Source organism: Mirounga leonina, unplaced genomic scaffold, assembly GCF_011800145.1.
Source record: "Mirounga leonina isolate KUSES-001 unplaced genomic scaffold, KU_Mleo_1.0 Mir_82, whole genome shotgun sequence".
Classification (NCBI taxonomy): domain Eukaryota; kingdom Metazoa; phylum Chordata; class Mammalia; order Carnivora; family Phocidae; genus Mirounga; species Mirounga leonina.
Window position 1 is genome coordinate 38599279 of NW_023270825.1, and position 25840 is coordinate 38625118.

The following is a 25840-nucleotide window of genomic DNA, read 5'->3' on the forward strand; positions in this document are numbered from 1 at the left end:
GATAGTTACCAGAGGGGAGGTAGATGGGGGTGGGTAAAATAGGTGATGGGGATTAAGGACACTTAAGTACACTAGCTGAGATGAGCCCCGGGTGTTGTAGGGAAGTGTTGAATCACTATATTGTATAAATGAAACTATTATTGCACTGTATGTTAACTGGAATTTGATTTAAAACTTTTTAAAATTTTTTTAATTAAAAAAAAAAGAACTTAGTAACTTAAGGCTTTATCAGGTTAAGTGATTTGTCCAAGGTCATACAGCTAGTCCGTATGTAGCAGAGGAGCCACAATTTGAACCCCTTACAATAGTATTATATGACAACCCATTTTAAATAACTCTAAAAATAATAAAATTCAAATTTACAATTTTAATCATGAGCAACTATTCATTTTATAAAAGGTTTACGTATTAAAGTACTCAAGATTATCCTAATTTATAAGAACCTCCATTTCCTTCCAAATATGACTGAACTAACAAAACTTCTACATACTTACATATAAACTCTTCAAAGATATCTATGGTGAAAATTAGAATAAACTACAATTTTATCGAAATAACAAAATAGCTAGAGACATTTATTTATTTATTTTAGCTAGAGACATTTGTTAAGAGAAAGTAATAAATAGCTCAATCATTTATGTATTAATGGATTTCATAATGCATAACAACTGATAAGGCTATTTTTAATGTTAATTTTACTAATTGAAAACACATTTAAAGATAGAAACACACAAACAGAATTAATTTTTTTTTTTTTTTAAGATTTTATTTATTTATTTGAAGAGAGAGACACAGCAAGAGAGGGAACACAAGCAGGGGGAGTGGCAGAGGGAGAAGCAGGCCTCCCGCCGACGGGAGCCCGATGTGGGGCTCGATCCCAGGACCCTGGGATCATGACCTGAGCCGAAGGCAGACGCTTAACGACTGAGCCACCCAGGCACCCCCACAAACAGAATTCAAATACTACTTGCATCTTCATAAGACTTGATAAAGGACACATGACTTCTTTGGTTGCTACACTCTGATTTGCTACGTAAATGCAAACTGTCTATTAAAAACAGAATTAGGGGCGCCTGGGTGGCTCAGTCTGGTAAGCGTCTGCCTTCGGCTCAGGTCATGATCCCAGGGTCCTGGGAGCAGGCCCACATCGGGCTCCCTGCTCAGCTGGGAGTCTGCTTCTCCCTCTCCCTCTGCCCCTCTGCCTGCTCATGTTCTCTCTCTCTCTGAAATAAATAAAATTCTTAAAAAACAAAACAAAACAAAAAACAGAATTAATGGAGCACCTGGGTGGCTCAGTGGGTTAGGCGTCTGACTCTTAATCTTGGCTCAGGTCATGATCTCAAGGTCATGCAATGGAGCCCTGCATTGGGCTCTGTGCTCAGCAGGGAGTCTGCTTGAGGATTTCGCTCCCTCTCCCTCTGTCCCTCCCTCTACTCGTGCTCTCTCTCTCTCTCTGACTGGTTCTGTCTCTAAAATAAATAAATCTTAAAAAAAAAAAAACAGGATTAATAATATTTGGTCAAGTTTTATTTTCAATTTTTAGACAAAATGGTCTTAAAGCACTTAAACTGGCTCAAATTTATGGTTTTATAGGACAAAACTGACTATTCAATATAATTTTTATTTTATTTCAGATACAACTGGACATTAATTTTCTGTAACATTTTAACAAAGAGTTTAATCTTCAAATGAGATCAGAAGAATAAACAATGATTGATATAAATAGCTAAATACTATTTGTTGCAGTCACAAAAGCCAATGTATATCACAAATGAGCTCTGTTCTGGCTTACCCATAGATAATATAAAATTTTTTAAACATTAGGGTTAAAATACTCAAACAGCTTTCCCCTTTGGCAATGAATGGCACATTCCCCTAAACTACTCCCCAGTAATCACCCACAAAGGACCAAAAGCTATACTTAAAAATAATTCTTAGGGAACCTTTGTTGACTGTTTCCAGTTTGCATACAAAAGCACAGTGAAGTTTAGAACACCATCTTATCTGAAAAAGCACCAGATTCCCAGCCTTAGATTCTGGCTCCTAATTTTATGACCTGACCAATGTGGCTTTTCTCCCTCCCAAAAGACTAAGACCTATGGGGCGCTTGGGTGGCTCAGCCAGTTAAGTGTCCAACTCTTGATTTCAGCTCAGGGCATGATCTCAGGGTTGTGAAATAGAGCCCTGTGACCGGCTCCATGCTGGACGTGGAGCCTGCTTAAGATTCTCTCTCTCCCTCTAACCCTGCCCCCCAATAAAGACAAGACTAAGACTTAGTTACTTAAATCTGTAGATTTTCTGTATGGAAAATTTAATAATTTAACTACACAAATTATCAACAAATGGGGGTAAAAACCTGGTTTACTGAAGTCTATTCATAGGCTCACCTGAGAATGATGTAATCAGGAATGGTAGCCATATCTATTCTTTTGGGAAAAAGATTAGAATTACTTATGATATGAAGAAGAAACAGAAGACCCTAAAATTATATTGCTGGGATTTGAAACAATGAAATTAAAATAACAAATGCCTGACTGAGAAACAACACTGGAACTCTTATTTTAAAAGTTCAGGGGCACCTGGCTGGCTCAGTTGGTAAAGCATGCAACTCGGTCTCAGGGTTGTAAGTTTGAGCCCCACATTGGGTATAGACATTAGTTAAAAAAATAAAATCTTAGGGAAAAAAAAAGGCTCAAAACTATCACTACAGTAAAGACAATATATATATATAATGAAGTTTCTTCTGGGGCACCTGGTTGGGTGGCTTAGACGGTTAAGCGTCTGCCTTCAGCTCAGGTCATGATCCCCAGGTCCTGGAATCAAGCCCCGCGTTGGGCTCCCAGCTCAGCAGGGAGTCTGCTTCTCCCTCTTCCTCTGCCTTCCCTTGCTGTGCTCTCTCTGTCTCTCAAATGAATAAATAAAATCTTTAAAAAAAAAAAAATGAAGTTTCTCCTATTCATGCATAAGACAGTGATTAAATGGAAATCTCTAAGGAAGTCAAGTCACAAATTATACAAATAATTTTTCTAAGATCCCACCCCTAACATGTCCCCACCCACTGAGAGTTTAATTCCTAGGAAATATAATTCAAAGAATTCATCAGGCACAATATATGTGAACATCCCTAACCAAAATCTGTTCACTGATGACTGTCTCAACTCTACATATCTCAATACATAATAATTAAATCCTCATTTCTTACTCATTATATCATGCCAATTTTTAACCCTTTATCTTTCTCTGGGTTTAGTAAATAAATTTTGTCTTCTCAGTCATATCTCAAAGGATCTATTTCTAAAACCCTTTATCACATTTGTATGTCTTCCTTGAACCTTCTCCAAGTTCAGTATATCTGACTTAATTTGTTGTGTTGGACTTTCTTTAAGTAGAGCAGATCAGGAAAAGAAAAGGTCATTGTGCTGGCTCCTGTCCCTTACATTACCCAGTCCATACAATCAGCCCACTATTAGAAGCAGTAACTCAAATCCTAGCTCTCTTCAAATCAGAAAGATACCTGAAGGAGAATTTATAAATTCTGTTTTTTAATATTCTCATTAATTAAATAATGAGGTATAATAGAAAGAGAATGAGTCTCGGTGTCACCTTTTATATGTGATCTAACTTCTCTGAGACTCAGTTTTCACATCTGCAAAAATAAGAATACCATTTCATGGAGTTATAAAAACAAAAGACAAGAACTTTTATTAAAAAGAATTGTCAAAGGTCACAAAGTCCTAAGCAATGTTGGCATCCTTACCAACATTTGCTCAATAAAATCAACCCCTGGGATATAGATGCTCAATAAATGTTACTTTTTATTCTGCATTTTAGGATTGATTTTTCCAAAGAGTATAAAAACATTCAACTACATAAACATTGGATTTTCACCTACATTACGTTCAGCCTCCCCATTCAGTGGTATTAATAAATTCACATAAAAACTGTCATTTAAAAATTTCACCTTGCCGTTGAACCAAAAGCTGAATTGTTACAGGACACAATAATAATAGGTATTCTATCATACACTTAAGTTACATGAATCTCAACAAGCATTAAAGTAATTAGATCACCTACCTTACATCATATCAAAAAAAAAAAATCAGGGCGCCTGGGTGGCTCAGTTGGTTGGGCGACTGCCTTCGGCTCAGGTCATGATCCTGGAGTCCCGGGATCGAGTCCCGCATCGGGCTCCCTGCTCGGCGGGGAGTCTGCTTCTCCCTCTGACCCTCCTCCCTCTCATGCTCTCTGTCTCTCATTCTCTCTCTCTCAAATAAATAAATAAAATCTTTAAAAAAAAAAAAATCAATTCCAGGTGGATAATAAAAAAGTAAAATAATAAAGGTATCAAAAGATACCCTCAAGAAAGTGAAAAGAAACAAGCCAGGAGTGAATTGCTTGTGGGTTTTTTGCGGGGGGAAGGGGTAGGTAAAAGAAAACACTTTTATTTCTCAGAGCAAGTTGGAACAGAAGTATGAAGGTGTGCAACAGATCACAAATGCCACTACTGAAATCACACAGCCAAAAATCCCTATATCCCTTGAGAGACAGCACATGATTTTTTTTAAGATTTTATTTTGAGGTAATCTCTACACCAAACATGGGGCTTGGACTCACAACCCCAAGATCAAGAGTCATATGCTCCACTGACTGAGCCAACCAGGTGACCCAGCAAATAATTTAAATTCCTACAACACATATGATTAATAAAAGACTTAGATACAGAACATATAAAAAACGCCTACACATTAGCAAGTCTTGAGCAGGCATTTCAGAAAATAGGATAGCCAATGCTCAATGTCATTAGTGATCAGCAAAATAAAATGCAGATTAGAATCACAAAACACTACTAAATGCCCACCAGAATGGTAAAACTGGAAAAGACAGAAAATCACAAGTGTTGACAAAAACATGGAATAACAAGAACACTGCTGGTAGAAGTACAATTGGCAAAAACCACTTTGGGAAATGATTTGGCAATACTGCCTAAAAATCGCTATGACCTGATAACTCTATTCTTAGGTAAACAGCCACCAAAACAATATGTGTACATGTGCACCAAGAAATATATATTAACACATTAGCATAATTCATAATACCCAAAACTCAAAGGGATCCAATCATCCAGCAACAGTAGAATGGATAAATAGTAGTATGTTCCTCCAATGGAACATTATCCAACAATGAAAAAGAAAAAAAAAAGCGCTATATGCAAAAAACATGGATGAATCTCACAAATATAATATGAACAGGCCCAACATTAATCAGGTTAAGACATATATGCTTAGATGTTAAAGTTATTTATAAGAGCAAGAAAGGGACTGCCATAAAAGAAGAATGACAACTTTGGGATGCGTGGGTGACTCAGTCAGTTAGGCGTCTGCCTTCGGCTCAGGTCATGGTCCTGGGGTCCTGGGATCAAGTCTGGCATCAGTGAGGAGTCTGCTCAGTGAGGAGTCTACTTCTCCCTTTCTCTGTCCTTCCCCCCATTTGTGCTCTCTCTCTCAAAATAAATAAATAAATAAATAAATAAATAAATAAATAAATAAAATTTAAAAAAGAAGAAGAAGAAAAGTGACTACTTTGAGGAAAAAGAATGGGGAACTTACCAAGTCTAAGGGGTCATAAGGCAGGCTTCTAGAGCATTGACAATACTTATTTTTCTTTTACCTCTGTGATGATTACACAGATGTTCACTCTGTGATAATTGGTTCTGTGTACTTTTGTGTATATACACTACATTTCACAAAACAAAAAGTTGTGAGAGAGGGAAGAATAAAGAAAATAAATAATAAGGTCACAACCTTTTCTAAAAAGATACCTAAGTATTAAAGTAAATGCTAAGAGCAAATGAAAAACTGATAGCAAATAAGCACATGAAAAAATGCTCAACGTCACTAGTCATCAGGGACATGCAAATTAGAACCATAATGAAATAACATTACACACCTATTTTGAATGCCTAAAATATTTTTAAAACTCAAAATACCGAGCACCGGCAAAGATACAGAGCAATTGGAACACTAATAAAAGGTTGGTGGGAATGCAAACTGGTACAGCCACTTTGAAAAACAATTTAGCAGTTTATTACAAAACTAAACATAGCCTTACCATATAATTCACCAATTTCATTCTTAGTATTTAGCCAACAGAAATGAAAACTCACGGACACACAAAACTGTATACAAATGTTCATAGCAGCTTCACTCATAATCATTAAAAAACAAAACACAAATCCAAATGTCCTTCAACTGTTGAATGGATAAAAAAACTGGTATATCCATAAAACGGTAATATTACTCAATAAAAAGGAACAACAACAACATGCATGATCTCAAATACATCTTGCTAAGTTAACAAACCTTGACTTAGAAGGCCTGTATGCATGATTCCTTTTATATGACATTCTACAAAACCCAAAACAATAGAGACACAGAACAAACCACTAGTTGCTTAGGGGGGTTGGAGGTACAGGCTATGAAATGGTAGAACAAAGGAATTTTGAGGAGGGATGGAACTGCTCTATATTATGACTAGGTGACAACTATGCATTTGTCAAGACCCTGTATACCACAAAGAATGACCTTTACTATATATGAATTAAAAAATAAATTTTAAAAAACTTTAAAACACTATGGTCACAGCACTACCATAGATTTATAGAAGTATCAAAATGACAAATTTATCATAAAATTCCCTCAAATTCAAGAACCTTGGAAATATTTTATTACCTAATTACACAATGTAAAAAAATCATTATGTAATTCACTTAGATATTTAACTATAATAATAACAATAAACATTACTGATGGGGCACCTGGGTGGTGAAGTTGGTTAAGCAGCTGACTCTTGGTTTTGGCTCAAGTCATGATCTCAGAGTCATGAGATCAAGCTCGGCATCAGACTCTGCCCTGGGCATAGAGCCTGCTTAAGATTCTTTATCTCCCTCTGCCCCTCCCCCTCCCTCTCTTAAAAAATTACTGATAACATTAAAGATGCACGTGGTTAACATTTTATATATATATATTTTTTTTTTTTTTTTAAAGATTTTATTTATTTATTTGACAGAGAGACAGTGAGAGCAGGAACACAAGCAGGGGGAGTGGGAGAAGGAGAAGCAGGCTTCCTGCCGAGCAGGGAACCCAATGTGGGACTCGATCCCAGGACCCTGGGATCATGACCTGAGCTGAAGGCAGACGCTTAACGACTGAGCCATCCAGGCGCCCTATATATATATTTTTAATCCTCCAAACAATCATATAAAGTGAAAATTATCTCAACTTTACCAATGAGGAAACAAACCCAGCAAGAATAAAGAAGTATCTTACGCATGCATAGACATCTGGTGAGTGGTGAAGCTGAAGTTTAATCCCCTTGTACCTGAGTCTTTCCATGCCTATTTTCTTTTCTCTATACTGTCTCTTAATTCAAAAGCTTTTGTAATTCCTTAATAATTTTTTTCTTTACATTATATGAAAATGTGTTAATACTTCCTAAATTTGTAAATTTAAAATTGATCGGGAATATTTTATATTATTCAGGTACCCACATATTCATAATTATATAAAACAAAAAAATATGCAGCCTCTGCCCTCAAGATGTTATAATCTAATAGGCGGCACACGTATGACTAACAAGGTAGGCAATTTTAAAAATCAAAAAACAGTAGCTGGGCGCGTGGGTGGCTCAGTCGGTTAAGCGTCTGCTTTCGGCTCAGGTCACGATCCCAGGGTCCTGGGATTGAGTCTGCTTCTCCCTCTGCCCCTCCCCCCTGCTCGTGTGCCTGCGTGCGCTTTCTCTCTCTCTCTCTCCCTCTCTCTCTCCTGCAAAAATAAATAAATAAAATCTTTAAAAAAAAAACAGTAGCTGAATGGGCAGTTGGGGAGAAAAACATTGGTAGTGTGAGTACCTCATAATAATAAGACAGTTCTGCTTCCTCCTGTATCTTACATCATCACTGTCATTCACTTTACTTATATAAGTGAGTGTGTGTGTATACACATACACATAAGCAAACGTATTCAAATACAGTATTCTTATTAAACTGTTATCTGTTAGATTAAGAATAAAAAAGTAAGTTTTTATTTTACCTTCATTCTTTTCTTCTCTGATGCTCTTCCTTTATTTAGATTTGAGTTTCTGCCTTTATCATTTCCTTAGCTCTAAAAGAACTTCTTTTAACATTTCTTGCAAAGAAGGTCTACTGGCAAAAAAACTCGTTTGTCTGATAGTCTTTATTTCTCCTTCACTTTTTAATTTTAGAAAGAGAGAGAGACAACGTGCATGCACAAGGTGAGGGAGGGGCAGGAGACAGAGAATCCTTGAGCAGAGGAGACTCCCCCATGAGCTTGGAGCCCAACGTGGGGCTCAATCCCAGGACCCTGAGATCATGACCCAAGCCAAATCAACATTAGGCCACTTTACCAACTGAGCCACCCAGGCGTCCCAATTTCTCCTTCACTTTTTTTTTTTTTTTAAAGATTTTATTTATTTATTTGACAGAGAAAGACACAGCGAGAGAGGGAACACAAACGGGGAATGGGACAGGGAGAAGCAGACTCCCTGCCGAGCAGGGAGCCCGATGCGGGACTTGATCCAGGGACTCCAGGATCATGACCTGAGCCGAAAGCAGTCGCTTAACCAACTGAGCCACCCAGGCGCCCTCTCCTTCACTTTTAAAAGATAATTCTGCATGGTACATTATTCTAGGTTGGTGATTTTTTTCTCTCATCACCTTAAATATTTCACTCCACTCTCTTCTTGTGATTTCTGAGGAGAAGCCAGATATAATTCGTATCTTTGCTCTTCTATAGGCAAGGTATTTTTCCCCCTCTGGCTGCTTCAGGAATTTTTATCTTCAATTTTCTGATATTTGAAAATGATGTACCTAGGTGTAGTTCTTTTGGCACTTATCCTACTTAATGTTCTCTGAGCTTTCTGGATCTTTGGTTTGGTATCCGACGTTAATTTGGGGGAAATTCTCACTTGTTACTGTTTCAAATATTCTGTGACTTTCTCTCATTCTCCTTCTGGCATTCCCGTTACACATGTGTTATACCTTTTATAGTCACCCCACAGTCCTTGGATATTCTGTTCTGGTTTTTTTTATCCCCTCCGGGCTTTTTCTCTTTGGTTTTCAGTTTTCAAGGAGTGTACTGATGTATCCTCAAAGATTTTTTTGTCAGGGTGTCTAGTCTACTAATAAGCCCATCAAAGCTATTCCTCATTTCTGTTAGTGTTCTTTTCTCTAGCATCTCTTTTTGGTTCTTTCTCAGAATTTCCATCCTTCTCCTTACTATTGCCCACTTTTCTGACATGTCATCTACATTATCCATTAGCACCCTTAGCATATTAATCACAATTGTTTTATATTCCCAGTCTAATCATTCCAACACCCCTGCCATATCTAAGCCTGGTTCTGATGCTTGGTCTGTCTCTTCCAACTTTGTTTTCTGCCTTTTAATATGTTTTATTATTTTTTTCTTGACAACCAAGGCATAATGGACTGGGGAAAAGGCACTGCTATAAATAGGCCTTTAGCAATGTGGTGGTGAGGTGTGGGGGATGGCAGAGCATTTTATAGTTCTATGATCAGGTCCCAGTCCTTTAGAGCGCCTGTGCTTCTAGACTGTGAACTTCACAAGAGCTTCTCAATCCATCCCACTGCCCCTTAGGCAGGGCAGAATGGTTAGAGTACGCTGAAGCTATTTGTTTCCCTTCTCCCATACAGAAGGCTTGAACAGCTGGAATTGGGTATTTCCCTTCCCCTACATCAGATAGGTTCTCATAAACTCCAGTAGGTTAGACTCTGACGAAATAGTTTATCCTGATGGTAGGCCTTATTAAGAAGAACGAAATGCTCTTGTATATTTCAAAATTGTTCCTTTTCCTTTTTCTCTGCTAAAAGCAAGAGGGGATTTTTCTCTAATATTCACTGAGAGAACGTGATAGAGATGCAAGAGGTAAAACTCACAAAAGTGCAAGGGCCCTCAATAACTGGTTCCCCCCGAGAGTTCTGAACTCTCAGAGTTGTCCACGCTGAGCCTCCAGCAATTTGTCAATTACAATCAGACTTACCTATACGAGCACTAGTTCCTGGCGAGGTTGCTACTCTAGTTAAGTTGTGATTCCCTGTATTCTCTACTGATCTCTCCAATTTTGAGGGCAGTGGTTTGCCTTATGACCTCTTTTCATTCATGGATCTAAGAAAAGTTGTTGGATTTTTCAGTATGCTCAGCTTTTTACTTGTTGTTAGAATGGGATGACAATATCCAAGCTTCTTACATGCCATACAAGAAATCAGAAGTCTGCATTTTCTTTAAGAATGTTTTTCTACACTACAAGCTTCAAAATTTATGTAAAATAAGAAAAAAAACCATACAAACCCAATTTCACGTACAACAAAATTGTGTTATATACTTTGAAAATTATTTATTACTTTTCACTTTCCCCTTTCACTGCGTGTATTCATGTTTCTATAGGTCTAGCCTAGATCAGATACTGTTCTAAAAGCATCTGAACCTTCCAATTTAACTGTAGAAATCAGTATAAAGTTATAAAGTGCAATCCTTGAAATACATTCTTCAAACAAGCCATTAAAATACAGCTTACCATTTTGATGCCTGTGGAGAATGTCACTGGTTTTATAGGTTTAGGTTTCTCAAGTTGCATTTCCAACTGGGTAGATCGATCTTTATGCTGAGCCAAAAGGAGAGCAACAGGGAGATCAGAACTCTCCTGTAAGAAAAGTAAAAGTGCAATATGAAAGTTAAAAAGGAAAAACTAATGAGCAACAAGTCTTTTATTTTAAATTATGCCTTTTCATAAGCATTTGATGTCAACCTAAATATTCACTTTATGGAGAACACTTCGCAAAAAAATTTAACATTCCATAATAAGAAAAGGCTGTTTGAGATTCATAAATCAAAATAACCTGCAAAAAAAGTACTTTTATAAAATCCACATTAAAGACAATATAATAGAGTCTTATTTCATCTAGCAAAGCCAACCATATTTATTAAACTAAAAAAATTTAAAAGCTGATCACAAAAAGAGTAATACAAAGTACTATAACTTAGATCAGATGTTTATCTAAGACACATTCTTCTACCAGTGAATTCAGACCAGTCTGCAATTGTTTCCCATTAGATTTCACCTGAGGCCGTTTGGAAATGATCCTTGTTCTGTTTTGCACAATGGAACAATTGTTAAGTACAACCAAAAATATATTTATTCTCCTTTATGGACTTATTTTTAGAAATTAAGTCTAGATTTTCTTAATTAACACAATGATAGTAAATATTTCTAGTATCTTATACTGATACTAAACCAGGGCTACTATTTACACAAATCTGCACACATACATATTAATAACAAGCAAATTACTAATTCTTATACATAGGCTTATTTATCCTGTTTAACATGAAGTTCTCTTATATGTTTAAAGTGCTGTGGAACTAAGGTCTAAACTAAATGTATCCAGACCTCTTCCTTTCTGAGTTTTCAGTTAAATAAGAACACAGAAACACATGCAGAAGGAAGCCAAGAAGGAAGGAGATCATATATACAAACACAGTACTTTATATGTGCAAACAAAAATGAAGGTTACAAACAAATTTCTATCTCCTATACCAAGGCTACCTACAAAAACACACATATTCTTCAAATGGCCTACAGATTTTTAAAATAACTACCTAGAATTTAATCCTTAAAAAAACTATATTGTTAAACATTTCATAGTATGAAAGTAAAAGTATAGCAGAATCTAATTTTCTTTCCAAATCAACAACTTAAGAATATTTTTAAGGCACAAATGTAGTTAATTAACATACTTAAAGGAATTGTTTTAAGGCTACAGTACAGAAGTAATTCAAATAACAACCAATTTATTTCAACAGAATTGCCCTAGAATAAATTTGTACCTAAAGACTTGGTAACAGAAGTGCTTTGCAACAGCAATTTACAAAGATTAAATTTTTTTTAATGAAAGAACACAAGTTTTATTTATAAAATAGAGCCTTGGGACCTTTAGCAATAATAAAGGAGAATGAATGAAATATACTATGAGAATATACTTGAATACCTTTCATATTCTATAATAAAGCATTAGTTCTGCATTAGTAACAGTATTATTGTGAATTTCTGCAGCTATTCTAGATTTCCATTAAGAATTTTATAAAAAAGGGGTGCCTGGGTGGCTCAGTTGTTCAGGTGTCCAACTCTTGATTTCAGCCCTGGTCAAAATCTTGGGATCATGAGACTGAGCCCCACATCAGGCTCCATGCTCAGTGAGGAGTCTGCTTGTCCCTTTACCTCTGCTCCTACCCCCCCACCCCTACTCCCCACCCCTGCTTGTTCACTTTCTCAAATATTTTTTTAAAAAAGAACTTTAAATAAAATGTAAAAAAAATTTATAATAAAATGTAAAATTAAGAGAGATTTTAAATGGGCTGTGGCCCAAAATAACTTTTGAAACCCATTACTATCTTTTCATATGTAAAAACTAACAGAAGAAAAATAAATTTCTTTGGCATTCCTTCTCAACTTATACTCTAAGTGAATTCAAATGCTCTTCCATACCTGGTATTTACTCTAATAAGTGAACGTCCTTGTGTAAAAGCAAGACAATGTGTTCACTTCAAACAGTTGCTAATCAATACTTCGGCCCATTTTAATCCTGGTTTTGCTTTCACATAAAAGGACCTGAATATTAAAATGTCTTGGTAATACAGCTGAAATTTAATAAAAAATAAACGTTCTAGGAGTCTAAAACTAATTCTGACATTAAGGCATACAATTTACTTCAATCTGCTTTATTCCATTTTAGCATTCAAAACTCTGAAGGCTGAAAATCTTTGTGAATGTTAAATTAGAATGAAGCAGGAGCTCTAACAACAACAAAAATCTACAGAGTAAAATAAACTATGGGAACATACATGCTCTCAGGAATACATAAAATGCAGATTCAGCCTTGCAAGTTATTTAATTTTTCTTAGCTTTCCAGTCTATCTTGAAAGGTTCTCTAAACTACATTAATTGCCTGAAGGTATACTGTTTAATATTTAAAGAAATTTTAATAAGACTGCCTGTAATACTCATTAAAAGCTTTATAATGACCATTTTTTAAAGATTATTTTAACTGACTTTAAGCAAGCCATCTGGCAAACAATATTTCTAATAAAAATCAGCTACTACATTTGACAACAATATTAGCCCTTAACAAAATTTAAGACATAACTGAAGAGAATTTTCAAATAGGAATATAAAAAGATTTAATAAGTCAGGACCTGTTTAAAAATCTTTTCCCAAACTGTTAAAAAAAATTGAATTTACAGTTAGGATTAAATAAATGGACTTTTTAGGCAACATTATGGTAAATGCTAAGCCATAAACATTAAGACCATAACATTAAAATCCTGTCACATACAGTATAACGTAATGCGTTTTAAAGGTTAAAAAGTGACCATTAGCACAAAAACCAAACCCAAACACAGGAGAAAAAAATTCTAATAAGTAGTACTTGTTGCCTAAATTAGATCCAGAGAATAATTCTAAGATTTAAGCTTCTAGACATATTTACAAATGCCAAATTATCTATTTTATAGAATCTAATACATGAACAAACATAGAGAAAGAAATAGAATGTGTTTTTTTTACTTACTAGGGATCCAGGAAGATAAAAAGAAATTTAATAAATACTTTCAATTAGTCAATAAGAACTAAAACATATGGTTACATTTTAACAAAAAATTTAATGATTATTAAAAAATTAAAGTAACAGAATTTTTAAAAATAAAATTACGAAACCAGAAATTCAAAACGTACTGATATTCTAAAACAATCTATTGTAATTCATTGTTCTAATGAATACAGTAAATTGCTAAGGATTATTTAACCACCATGTTACATGATCTAAATGGTGAAGAAAGTATGTGCAGTAATGACTTGCAGGTGAAGAAAACAGGAAGTTGCGGGGGGGGGCGGGTCTCACAAAAACCAATATTAACTCCAGATTATACACAATGTACAACATTGGCAGTTTCACATCTTGCTTCATGCCCCACTGAATTAAAGGGGAGCTTCATGCCAATAGCAGCTCAATGAGGCAGCAAAACTTATTACTTTGAGGGCTAAAAAAATATGCAAGAGTAATTGCTATGCAAAGCTAGCTAACCTCAAAATTAAATCTAAAAACTATTTAGATGCAGTATTTTTAAATGTTAAACTGTACCTTCATTTCATATCTAAGTACTATATTTTGAATTAATTCAATTAATTGAACAAAGGAGAAGGGTTACCAAGGAAAGTGTGTTCTTCTTTGTATAAAATGATGGGGGAAAGAAACTTTAAATAAAATAATTTTAACACTACACCAAAAACTAATGATGTAATGTATGGTGATTAACATAACCTAATAAAATAAAATTTAAAAAAAATAATTTTAACATCAATATATACTAATTCATTCTTTAAAGTTTTCAATTTCTCACAAGATAATATCAACAAAAAATGTGAAATACATGTGTCATTTCAACTGTTAAAAGCCACAACTGGGCGCCTGGGTGGCTCAGTCGGTTAAGCGGCTGCCTTCGGCTCAGGTCATGATCCTGGAGTCCCAGGATCAAGTCCCACATCGGGCTCCCTGCTCGGCGGGGAGTCTGCTTCTCCCTCTGACCCTCCCCCCCTCTCACGTGCTCTCTCTCTCTCAAATAAATAAAAAAAATCTTAAAAAAAAAAAAAAGCCACAACTGACACTTAATAGTTTCAAGAAAAATTAATGGAAATTGCTAAGGAAAATACCATATTCTATTTTATATGCTACTGTCTTCATTTTTAGAAACCAATTCATATTCCACTTATACAAAGTAGATAGGGTTTATGATAAGCATTTTCTATCTAAGCCTCATTAATGCCCTTACTCTTTCCTTTACTTTCTCACCTACTTCTAATTTAATTATCTTGCTTTCTCTTTTTATTCCTGGTTAGCTAACTTTTGGCCAAAAGAACAGTAGAAAAATATATACATACACATTTACCCAATCATACAGTAACAAACACCGTATCAACTAGACCAAAGAATTAAAGTATGTTAACACCACATAGAAATTAATTAGAGGGGAGGGGGATGGGAGGATGGGTTAGCCTGGTGATGGGTATTAAAGAGGGCACGTTCTGCATGGAGCACTGGGTGTTATACGCAAACAATGAATCATGGAACACTACATCAAAAACTAATGATGTAATATATGGTGATTAGCATAATAAAAAAAAGGTTAAAAAAAAGAAATTAATTATGTGGACAGAAAAGGAAAGAGAAGAATGCAAATAGATTTTCTGGAGAGGATCATTTCTACTGTGATTTTATCAGTATGACTCCAGCTTATAAGCATCAAATAATATATTGTCAAATCTATGAAACACTTCATAAACCTTAGTTATTATTACTGCTGTTATCTAACAATGGTGAATACTTGGGGAGCTAACTATTCGGAAACACAACTCACAAAACACTGCCATTTCTTTGGAAATGGCATTTGCATTTTCTCATGCAAAAATATGAAACACAGTTCTCACAGAGTAACTAGAATCACTATAAATTTCACCATGAAGTCCAAATACTTAAAAAGGAGCTAGTTAAGCAATGTCCACAATAGCCAAACTGTGGAAAGAGCCAAGATGTCCATCGACAGATGAATGGATAAAAAAGATGTGGTATATATATACACAATGGAATATTATGCAGCCAACAAAAGGAATGAGATCTTGCCATTAGCAACGATGTGGATGGAACTGGAGGGTGTTATGCTGAGCGAAATAAGTCAATCAGAGAAAGACATGTATCATATGACCTCACTGATACGAGGAATTCTTAATCTCAGGAAACAAACTGAGGGTTGCTGGAGTGGGGGCTGGGGTGACTGGGTGATAGACACTGGGGAGAGTATGTGCTCTGGTAAGCGCTGTGAATTGTGCAAGACTGTTGAATCTCAGATCTGTACCTCTGAAACAAATAATGCAATATATGTTAAGAAAAAAAAGAAGAAGAAGATAGCAGGAGGGGAAGAATGAAGGGGAAATCGGACGGGGAGACGAACCATGAGCGATGATGGACTCTGAAAAACAAACTGAGGGTTCTAGAGGGGAGGAGGTGGGAGGATGGGTTAGCCTGGTGGTGGGTATTGAGGAGGGCACGTTCTGCATGGAGCACTGGGTGTTGTGTACAAACAATGAATCATAGAACACTATATCTAAAACTAATGATGTAATGTATGGTGATTAACATAACAATAAAAAAATTTTTTTAAAAAAGGAGCTAGTTATAAGAGATCCAGTACTATTCAGGAGAAAATTGCTCTGAAAACAATGAGTTTTAGTCAGTAAGTTTAAAAACACATAAATAACCTATAAATAGTACACTGTCTAACATCAGTTATATTCCTCTCTCATCTGAAAATAAACCGGATATTGACAAACTGTTTTTTTTATGAAGGAACAGAAGTTGAATACACCAGCATTGAATATACCAGTAGAAATGCCATTTAAATGCCATTATCCAGCATAATAAATAGGAATGCACTATTTATTAATACATACCAGTTCATCTAAAAAAGCCTGCTTATTCTTCCTTTTTAGAATCTGCTGCAGTTGTTCTTCTTTTTGTATAAACAGTCTTCTTTGTTCATTTTCCTGTCTTTCTACCTCTAAAGCCTCTTCCAATTCCTCCTGTTCCCGAGTCTAAAATAGAAATATTTATATACAGCATGGAATAAATTTAGTAACCAAAATCAATCCTAACTACACTCTGACACTTTCTTTTTTGGAAGCATGAAACACACTAGTCACAGTTTAATAGAGCAGCATTTCTACTCTGAGGGAACTAGAGTTCATTTAATTTCATGTGGACATGGTACTATCAAAGAGAATGACACCTACCATTAAACAAACACCTAAACAAGTACACTGCGCCCATCTGCAGGAAATGTGCTTAGTAATGGATTTATTTATAATTATTACAGATAGTTTCAAGTCATTCAAAACCAAAAACCCAACAAAAACAACAAAGAGACAGTCCATATACAGAGCTACTAACTGAAAGACTCCATTGAAAAGACTGGCTTATTTAACAGAAACAATTTCCAGAACATTCCAGATAATGAAAAGTTATCACTGTACTGAACTGCTTTTTCCCAAGCTGAAATAAGTCTTCATGATGCTAGAGTTCCAAATAGCATTCACTTAAGGGAAGCTGTAAAAAACTGAAGTTATTTTTTAACATAAGCACATAAATTTGTGCACTGAAAAATTCAAAATTCAAAGCTAATATGTAAACAGAATGAACCATAGTTCTACTCATTCTCCTTTAATGGAATTCCTCAGAAATAATTCCAGGCTCTGAAATTTATTACAATTCTAAGTCATACTTCAAAGCAATCATATACCTAGTCTTTGCTCTTTAATTCTTATGAATGAAAAATACAGTAAAATCTAAATGGCTTTATTTTAAAGCTCTTTTTTTTTTAATTTGACAGAACACTGAGAAATTATGGCACTTCAAGTAAATACAGAATAGAGGAAGAGAGCATAATAGGTTTGAGCATCATGAATATAATATATGAATAATGAAGACCTCAGAGAAAAATATATATTTTACATAAATATTTAAAACCCTCTATTAGATTTTTTTTTCAATTCACACATTAGATAAAGTTCTCAAACAAAAAGATGTTTCACCTACAATTCAAACTCACTACTAGACCCAGAATTAAGTTTAGCATCTGATCTCCCAAAGCTGATCATACTCCTATATTCCTTATGTCCACTAAGTGCACACCTACATCTCAGTCAACTCCATTTGAAACCATAAATTCATCCCTGTTTACTTCCTCTCTGCCACCCCACCCCCGTTCCCCTTAAATCAGTTGCTACATCCTACTAGCATCTCTCCCTATAATTTTACAAACTCTTCCTTCTCTGTTGGCAAGGTTGCTACTCTAACTCAGGCCCCCAGTGGAGAAGAGAATTCAAACTTTAGCTAGAAGAATTAGTAGGAATAAATGTAGAAAGTTAGGGGCTGAGATATGAAAGCTGGAAAAGTAAACTACTTGATTAGAGGCATATAAGCAGAAAAAGATGAGCCTCACAGTAAAATAGTGACATGTAATCAATTAAGTGTAACAAGTGTTAAAGAGGGTACAGTGAAAATAGAATCGATAGACTGGTAAACTCTCCTTGCAGTGATAAAGGACACACAGAGAAAGAAAAGATTTCATATAGAGTGTTGTGGGTTAAATATATCCCCCAAAATATATGTTGAAAGTCTTAATTAACCCCTGGTACCTGTAAATGTGACCTTATTTGAAAACAGGGTCTTTGCAGATGTAATCAAGTTAAGATGGAGTCATACTAGAAATGCAGACACAGAGGAGAAGGCCATGTGAAGACAAAGGTACAGATCAGAGTAACACTGAAGGTTGCTGACAACCACCAGACGCTAGAAGAGGCAAGGAAGGATTCTTCCCTAGAGCATTTAGAGAAAGCATGACCTTGATAACACCTTAATTTCAGAATTCTAGACTCTAGAACAATAATAAATTCCTGTTATAAGTCACCCAGTTTTTAATAATTTGTTACAGCAACCCTAGGAAACCTAAGAGGTTGAGCTAAGACTTCAAACAGTAGGTATTTGCCCCCATTAGAGAGTAGAACAGCTATTCAGGCAGACAAAACAAAGATGCAAAGACATGAATAAAGCTGGAATGAGTGGTATGGCCAAGTCATGAAGTATGGGGGTGGGGAAAAGTTCTAGATAAAACTGAAAAGGCAAGCAGAGGGCAGATCATGGAGGGTCCTCATACCACACTACGGCAATGTGAGCCATACTAAGACAATCAGAAAAAAATTAGGGAAATTTGAGGGATAACTTTAGAAAGACAACTAGAAGCAGTAAAGTATACAGATCAATCGGGCCATCACTGAAAACAGGAAAACCAGATAAGAAATGATGAGAGTCCTAAATAAGGTAATAATAATAATAGAAATGGAGGGGGAACCAGATTTGAAAAATGATGAGCAGAGACTATCAACAGTATAGTAAGACAGACCAGATACAGCTTGAACACTTGGATAAAGAACATAATAGTAGAAACAAGTGCTAAAGATTTAAAAACTCAGCTCTGGAATGCTGAATTAAAAGTGCCTATAATACATCAAGAAATAAATATCTATTAACTATTTATAGATATATGTATATATTACATAGTATAATTCTAGGAGCTCAGGAGAAAAAACAATGTGCTACAGAAACATTTGAAAGTAATTAGTATAAAGGGGTAACTCATAAAGAGAAGCACTGAAAGGAACCATGTTTTAGGAGTCAGGAAGGAAAGCTAAACCTCTTAAGAAGATGAAAGGGGAAGGTGAGAGCAGCAGGATGAGGAATGGAGTGGCCCCACAGAAGTTAAAGAATAGGGTTTCAGTATCAAGGGAGGAGGCTACACCAAACACTGCCAACAGGCCAAATGAGATTCAGACCTAATAGTCTATCGTTTTTAACAATAAGAAACTGGTAGCCTCAATTTTCTCACTGAAATAGAATATGCGAGTATCTTGGACATAGTAGGCCTCAATAAATATTGATTAGCTAGCTAGCTGACTGAATAAATGGAAAAACAGCCATCGTTAAAAATCAAACACTGGGGACAATGAAGAAGGTATTGGACTGAGAGAAGGGAAGCAGGTTGAAAACTAAAGGTCTCTGTGTTCTTCCTAATACTACCTTACCCAATCAACCTCCCTTGCCTTCACCTCCCACTCCTAATCCATCAGTAGGACTTGCTATTTTAAACTCAAACTATCTCTCCAATTCATCCCCACCTTTCCATTTCTTGTTTAAGTCACCTCTAAATTCACCAACATAACTGCAATAACTTCCCATTGGCTTCCCAAACTCCAAGCTTGATTCTCTCAAATTCAACCTCCACCAAACCACTACATTTATTCTAACACAGACAATACCTTATTACCACTTGGTTTAAAACCCTTCAATGAAAATCATCCACAGCCACGTTTTTGTAACATTACTCCAAGGAATCTTGGAACTCTCTAATAAGATGCCTAAGGTACACCACAGAAAAGATTAAATAAATGGAAATTCAGCCTATCCCTCCTCCCATTATCACTTTAACAACAAAAGTATTCCAAGCAAGCTTTCATTTGAAGTAAAGGTTCACCTATTAAAACATAAAAACAACTGGACACCTAGGTGACTCAGTCAGTTAAGCGTCCAACTCTTGATTTCAGTCATGATCTCAGGCTTGCAGGATCAAATCCCACGGTCAGGCTGTGCACTGCATGTGGAGCCTGCTTAGGATTCTCTCTCTCCCTCTGCTCCTCCTGCCACTTTCTCTCTCTCCCTCTAAACACACACACACACACACACAGCTGGTCTATTTAAGCCCAAATTACTTTTCATAATAAATTTCCTTATGTGACCTACGCCCTTTCTACTTCTCCAACTTCAACTCTCTCTCTCTCTGTTGAACTTTGGCAATATAAAACTACTAAAACCTCTCAGAACTTCTTGCCTTTGCTTATGATTTCTTTCTGCCTGGAATGTCCTTGTTCAGTGTCCCTATTTCCACCCTTGTCCCATCTTCTTCACCTTAAGTTCTGCTTGTCCTTTAAGGCTCCCATTCAGGCATCATCTCACCTGGAATGCCTTTCCCAATATTATCAGAATGGATTAGTTACCCCTCCTCTATACTCCTATAAAAACAAGCACACAGCACTTTCCACATGCTTATGACATTGTATTGAAATTACCTGGCTTCTTATTCATCTTTCTGTACAATATGCTTAGCAGATGTTCAACAAATGTTATGAACTGATTTTTTTTATTTTGCTAAACTGACATTCTACACAGCAATCTCTGCTGCTCATGAGAATCTAGAAAATTGAAAATAAAAATTAAGCTAATTTTAAATAACAAGTGTTGGCCAGATGTGGAGAAAAGGAACTCTTGTGCACTACTGGTGGAAATGTAATGGGTATAGTCACTGTGGAAAACAATATGGAAGTTCCTCAAAAAATTAAAAATAGAAACACCATATGGCCCAGTAATTCCACTGCTGGATATTTACCCAAATAAAACGAAACAATGATTCAGAAAGATATGTGCACACCTATATTTATTGCAGCATTATTTATAACAGCCAAGATATGGGAGGAACCCAAGTGTCCAATGACAACTGAATGGATAAAAAAGATGTAATGTACATACACACCCTGCCCCCACACACACACAAACACACACACAGGGATATTACTCAGCCATAAAGATAGGATGAGATCTTGCCATTTGCAACAACACAGATGGACCTAGAGGGTATTATGCTAAATGAAATAAGTCAGAAGTCAAAGAAAGACAAATACCATATGATTTCACTTACATGTGAAATCTAAAAAAAATAAAACAAATGAATAAACAAACAAACAAAAAGCAGAAACAGACGAATAAATGCAGAGAACAAACTGGTGGTTGCCAGTGGGGAAAGGGGTCGGGGGAAAGCAAAATGGGTGAAGGGGAGAAGGAGATACAAGCTTCCAGTTATGGAATGAATAAACTAAGAGATAAAAGGTACAGCATAGAGAATATAGTCAGTGGTATTATAATAATGCTGTATGGTGACAGAAGATAGCTACACTTGTGATGAGAATAGCATATTGTATATGCTTGTTGAATCACTATATTATACACCTGAAACTACTGTTAACAATGTAGTTACAACTGTAGTTCAATGAAATAATAAATAAGTAGAATAGAATAGAATAAATATTTAAAGCTAATCTTCACTAAGACTCTACTTCAAGATTAGATCACAAAACTAATGATGTAATGTATGGTGATTAATATAACATAATAAAAAAAAAAGTCAGAAGATTAGATCACATTCAGTTTCTGCATGTTCACACTGATTGATGATAGGTACCAGCTCCATGAAACAAATAAGATCTCCTTAGCAGACAGCTCAATAACAGTTTCTCTATGTCAGAAATGGGTTGCTTTAGATGACTAATCATGCAGAAGACTTTTTTTCTTTTCTTCTTTGATACAACTTTGATGTTTTTAGAACAGTGAGACTTCAACATTCACAGAGACATGAAAAGCAAGTTGCTGTCTTAGGTTAGTAAAAAGACATCAGCCATGTAAGTTAGTCCATACTTCACTGGCCACAAGAGAGCTGGGCTCTACTCAATGATACCAAGTTACTGGTAAAGGTCAACTAGCATCGTCTTAAAAAATGTGGTCCTATCTCTGTATGTTTATGCAATACCAAATACCCAGGTCAGTATCACTAGTAGTTATAACATTCTGCACAGAATGATTAGTTAATAAATGTTAATGAATTACTGACCAAATCACTTAGTTAAAACATAGCTAGGTATTAAACATTAATAGAATAAAAAGAATAAAAGCAATTCAAATATTCCCATTGAAAGAATTTGTTTTATTCAATAACCTATCATTATAAAGTTTTCAGATAATCAGAAATTTCTGCCTTAAAATAAATAACCAGCTTGAAATTAGATTATTCTTTTACAGCAACTGTCAATATTTCCTAGCTTAAAATGCTGAATGAAAAAAAGTATTCACTTGAAAGGAACATCCTTCTATTAATGAGTTAAATGGGGCTAATGCAACAAGTTACCTAGGCATACCTATTTTGCATGTATTTTCTAATGTACCCAGAGAAGGCTACTGGGCAAAGAGAGTCTTTTTTTTTTTTTTTTTAAAGATTTTTATTTATTTACTTTAGAGACAGAGCACAAGAGGGGGGAGCGGGAGAGGGAGAAGCAGACTCCCTGCTGAGCAGGGAGCCCAATGCGGGACTCGATCCTGGGACTCCAGGATCATGACCTGAGCCGAAGGCAGTTGCTTAACCAACTGAGCCACCCAGGCACCCCAAGAGAGTCATTTTTATGGCACATTGATCCTCTTAGAAATGAAACACCTTTCTAAGGAAGTCAGGCTGGGTATGAATGGAATGAGAATGTAGTGTCAATTCCTTGAGAGCTTTATGGCAAGAAAGAAGTACCTAAATGAAACAGTCCTAAGACTATAAGGAGGAAGTCCTTCTAAACACAAAATGAAAACACAAGCTATGTGATCCAGATATGACTAGTATCATTTTGACCAACAATCACAAATTCCTGATAAATTACCTCAAAAATAAATACTTCTGCTTTCCTCCAAAACTAGAAAGGCAAGGGTTAAAGAAATAACAGCTAAATTGTGTTAAGTTTGTATAAGTACAAATCTCTGCATGCCCACAATTCTTCCTTTACAGAATATATTTTAATAATGCTATCAAAGTTGTTATAGCTACAGTGTGCCTCCTATCTACGTGCCTATATACATATACAGTATTTCTGCTCTGGACTTCAGCTAAATTCTTTGTAAATTTAATTCGTTTTAGAGGAAGATAGCTTTTCAGGGATCATATGGAAGCATTCATTTCTAATACAAAAGAAGAAAATACTCAGCAACCAACCAGCTTTAACTTATTTTTCTGAATGACATCTTTGTTTTCCTTTTGATACATCTCCATTTTCTTTTTGGTGTTATCCAAATCCACATTGTTGGTCAAGTTGAAAACTGCATCAGAAAGGAAACAATGACAGGATATATAGCTTTAATATAAATCTTGAGTAGATAATAAATAAATTCATCACAGTGACTTAATTCATCAGGTTATTACTTACAGCTCCTTTTATGTCCTTTTACCTACTGGCTATTTTAGAGGCTAATCCTAGTTCAGCAACTATGTTTTCAAAGCCAACTATACAACTATCTGACTATCACACAGAATATCTAAATTTCTGAATCACCCCAGAAAACCTAAGATATATGTTTGCCATAATATTAGATTTGATTTTTATAGGCCCCAGTTTAACTTTAAAAGCATATAAAAGATTACTTAAATTTTTTAAGTAAAAAGAGTAAGTCTGGGATCTACTACACTGGTCAGAATCAATACTGAAAAGAATCTGTTAGGGCGCCTGGGTAGCTCAGTCGTTAAGCATTTGCCTTCAGCTCAAGTCATGATCCCAGGGTCTTGGGACTGAGCCCTGCATCAGACTCCCTGCTCAGCAGGAAGCCTGCTTCTCCCCACTCCCCCTGCTTGTGTTCCCTCTCTCGCTATACCTCTCTCTGTCAAATAAATAAATAAAATCTTAAAAAAAAAAAAAAAAAAACTGTGCTACACAAACAGAAAAATTATCCAAAAGAATAAAAAATATTATATATTTGTATAATTTACAGCAAACAAAAACAAGGTTTTTTTTAAAGATTTTATTTATTTATTTGAGAAAGAGAAAGAGAGAGCACAAGCAGGGGGGAGGGGCAGAGGGAGAAGCAGACTCCCCACTGAGCAGGGAGCCTGACACAGGGCTCAATCCCAGGACCCTGGGATCATGACCTGACCCGAAGGCAGACACTTAACCAACTGAGCCACCCAGGCGTCTCCACAAAAACAAGTTTTATTCACATGCCAATGGTCTCCAACATGGCTGGACACAAGCCTGAATTATTTCCATATAGTCTAGATTTAAAAGAGTATGAAATAGAGCATAGATTAACTAGGAAGGTAAAGGATAAACTGGCATCCAGACCGAAGACTGAAATAATTTCATAAGAGAAGCCACTGAGGTATGTTCAAAAAAGTGATAAATTTTCAATGAGTTAGAATATTTTATAATTTTTTATTTTTTATTAATTTTATAATTTTTATATAATTCCAACTCAAAAGAATGCCTTACTCCCTTCTAAGTTTACATATATAAATCAGTCACTATGGTACTCTGAATACCAACCAAAAGCACCTCTTTTGGTATATACAAATTCATATTATAAAGTACCAACCCACTATCCTACCCCTTACAGCATTTGCACCAACCTGTCTAGAGAAAAATCCGTATCATTAAGATTCTCCTAATCCATAATTCAATTCAGACCTCGCTTGGCTTCTCTGTAATCTTTCTCCATCCATTATTAGCCATTCTATCCCTTCTCCAATTACTTACCCTTACTTCCTGCTTGTCCTATAAACAGGTTTGATCTACCCTAAATAACTATGCTCTAAGCCATGTTTTTACAGATTTCTTCCTCATCTCACTCCTTCCTTTAACAAACATCTCAAATAGTTCCTAGATTTTTTCTTTTACTTTTCTCCTTTTTTTTCTTATTTGAGCATAGTTGCCACACACTGTTACATTAGTTTCAGGTGTACAACACAGTGAGTCAACAACTATAGGTTATGCTGTGCTCACAAGTGTAGTTACCATCTGTTAAATACAACCCTATTACACACTATTGACTATATTCCCTATGCTGTACCTTATATCCCTGTGACTTATTCATTCCATAACTCAAAGCCTGTATCCCCTACTCCCCTTCACCCATGTCATGCATCCCCTCACCCCCTCCCCACTGGCAATATCAGTTTGTTCTCTATATTAATAGGTCTGATTCTACTTTGTTTTATTCATTTGTTTGTTTTTTAGATTTCACATATAAGTGAAATCATATGGTGTGTCTCCTAAGGCAAGGGAAACAAAAGCCAAAATATACCACTGGGACTATATAAAAATAAAAAGTTTTTTGCACAGGGAACAAAACCATCAACAAAACAAAATGGCAACCTGCTGAATGAGAGAAGATATTTGCAAATGATATATATGATAAGGGGTTAATATATATAATTTATAAAGAACTGATACAACTCAACACCAAAAACAAATAATCCAATTAAAAAGCAGAGGACCTGATTAAACACTTTTCCAAAGA

General features: G+C 35.6%; 1 protein-coding gene across 4 annotated transcripts in view; it reads right to left on the reverse strand.

Moving 5' to 3' along the window:
- MNAT1 (MNAT1 component of CDK activating kinase) overlaps window positions 1-25840 on the reverse strand; it is a 201635-nt gene that overhangs the window by 109143 nt on the left and 66652 nt on the right. For 3 of the 4 annotated variants that reach the window (XM_034993191.1, XM_034993192.1, XM_034993193.1), the window contains 3 exons: window positions 23547-23650; window positions 16591-16731; window positions 10609-10734 (listed from right to left, as the gene is read on the reverse strand). In XM_034993191.1, coding sequence (XP_034849082.1) covers window positions 10609-10734; window positions 16591-16731; window positions 23547-23650 — 371 coding nt within the window. Of the gene's footprint in view, window positions 1-5537; window positions 5734-10608; window positions 10735-16590; window positions 16732-23546; window positions 23651-25840 lie in introns of those variants that run through there. The other variant, XM_034993194.1, reaches the window with a different exon arrangement.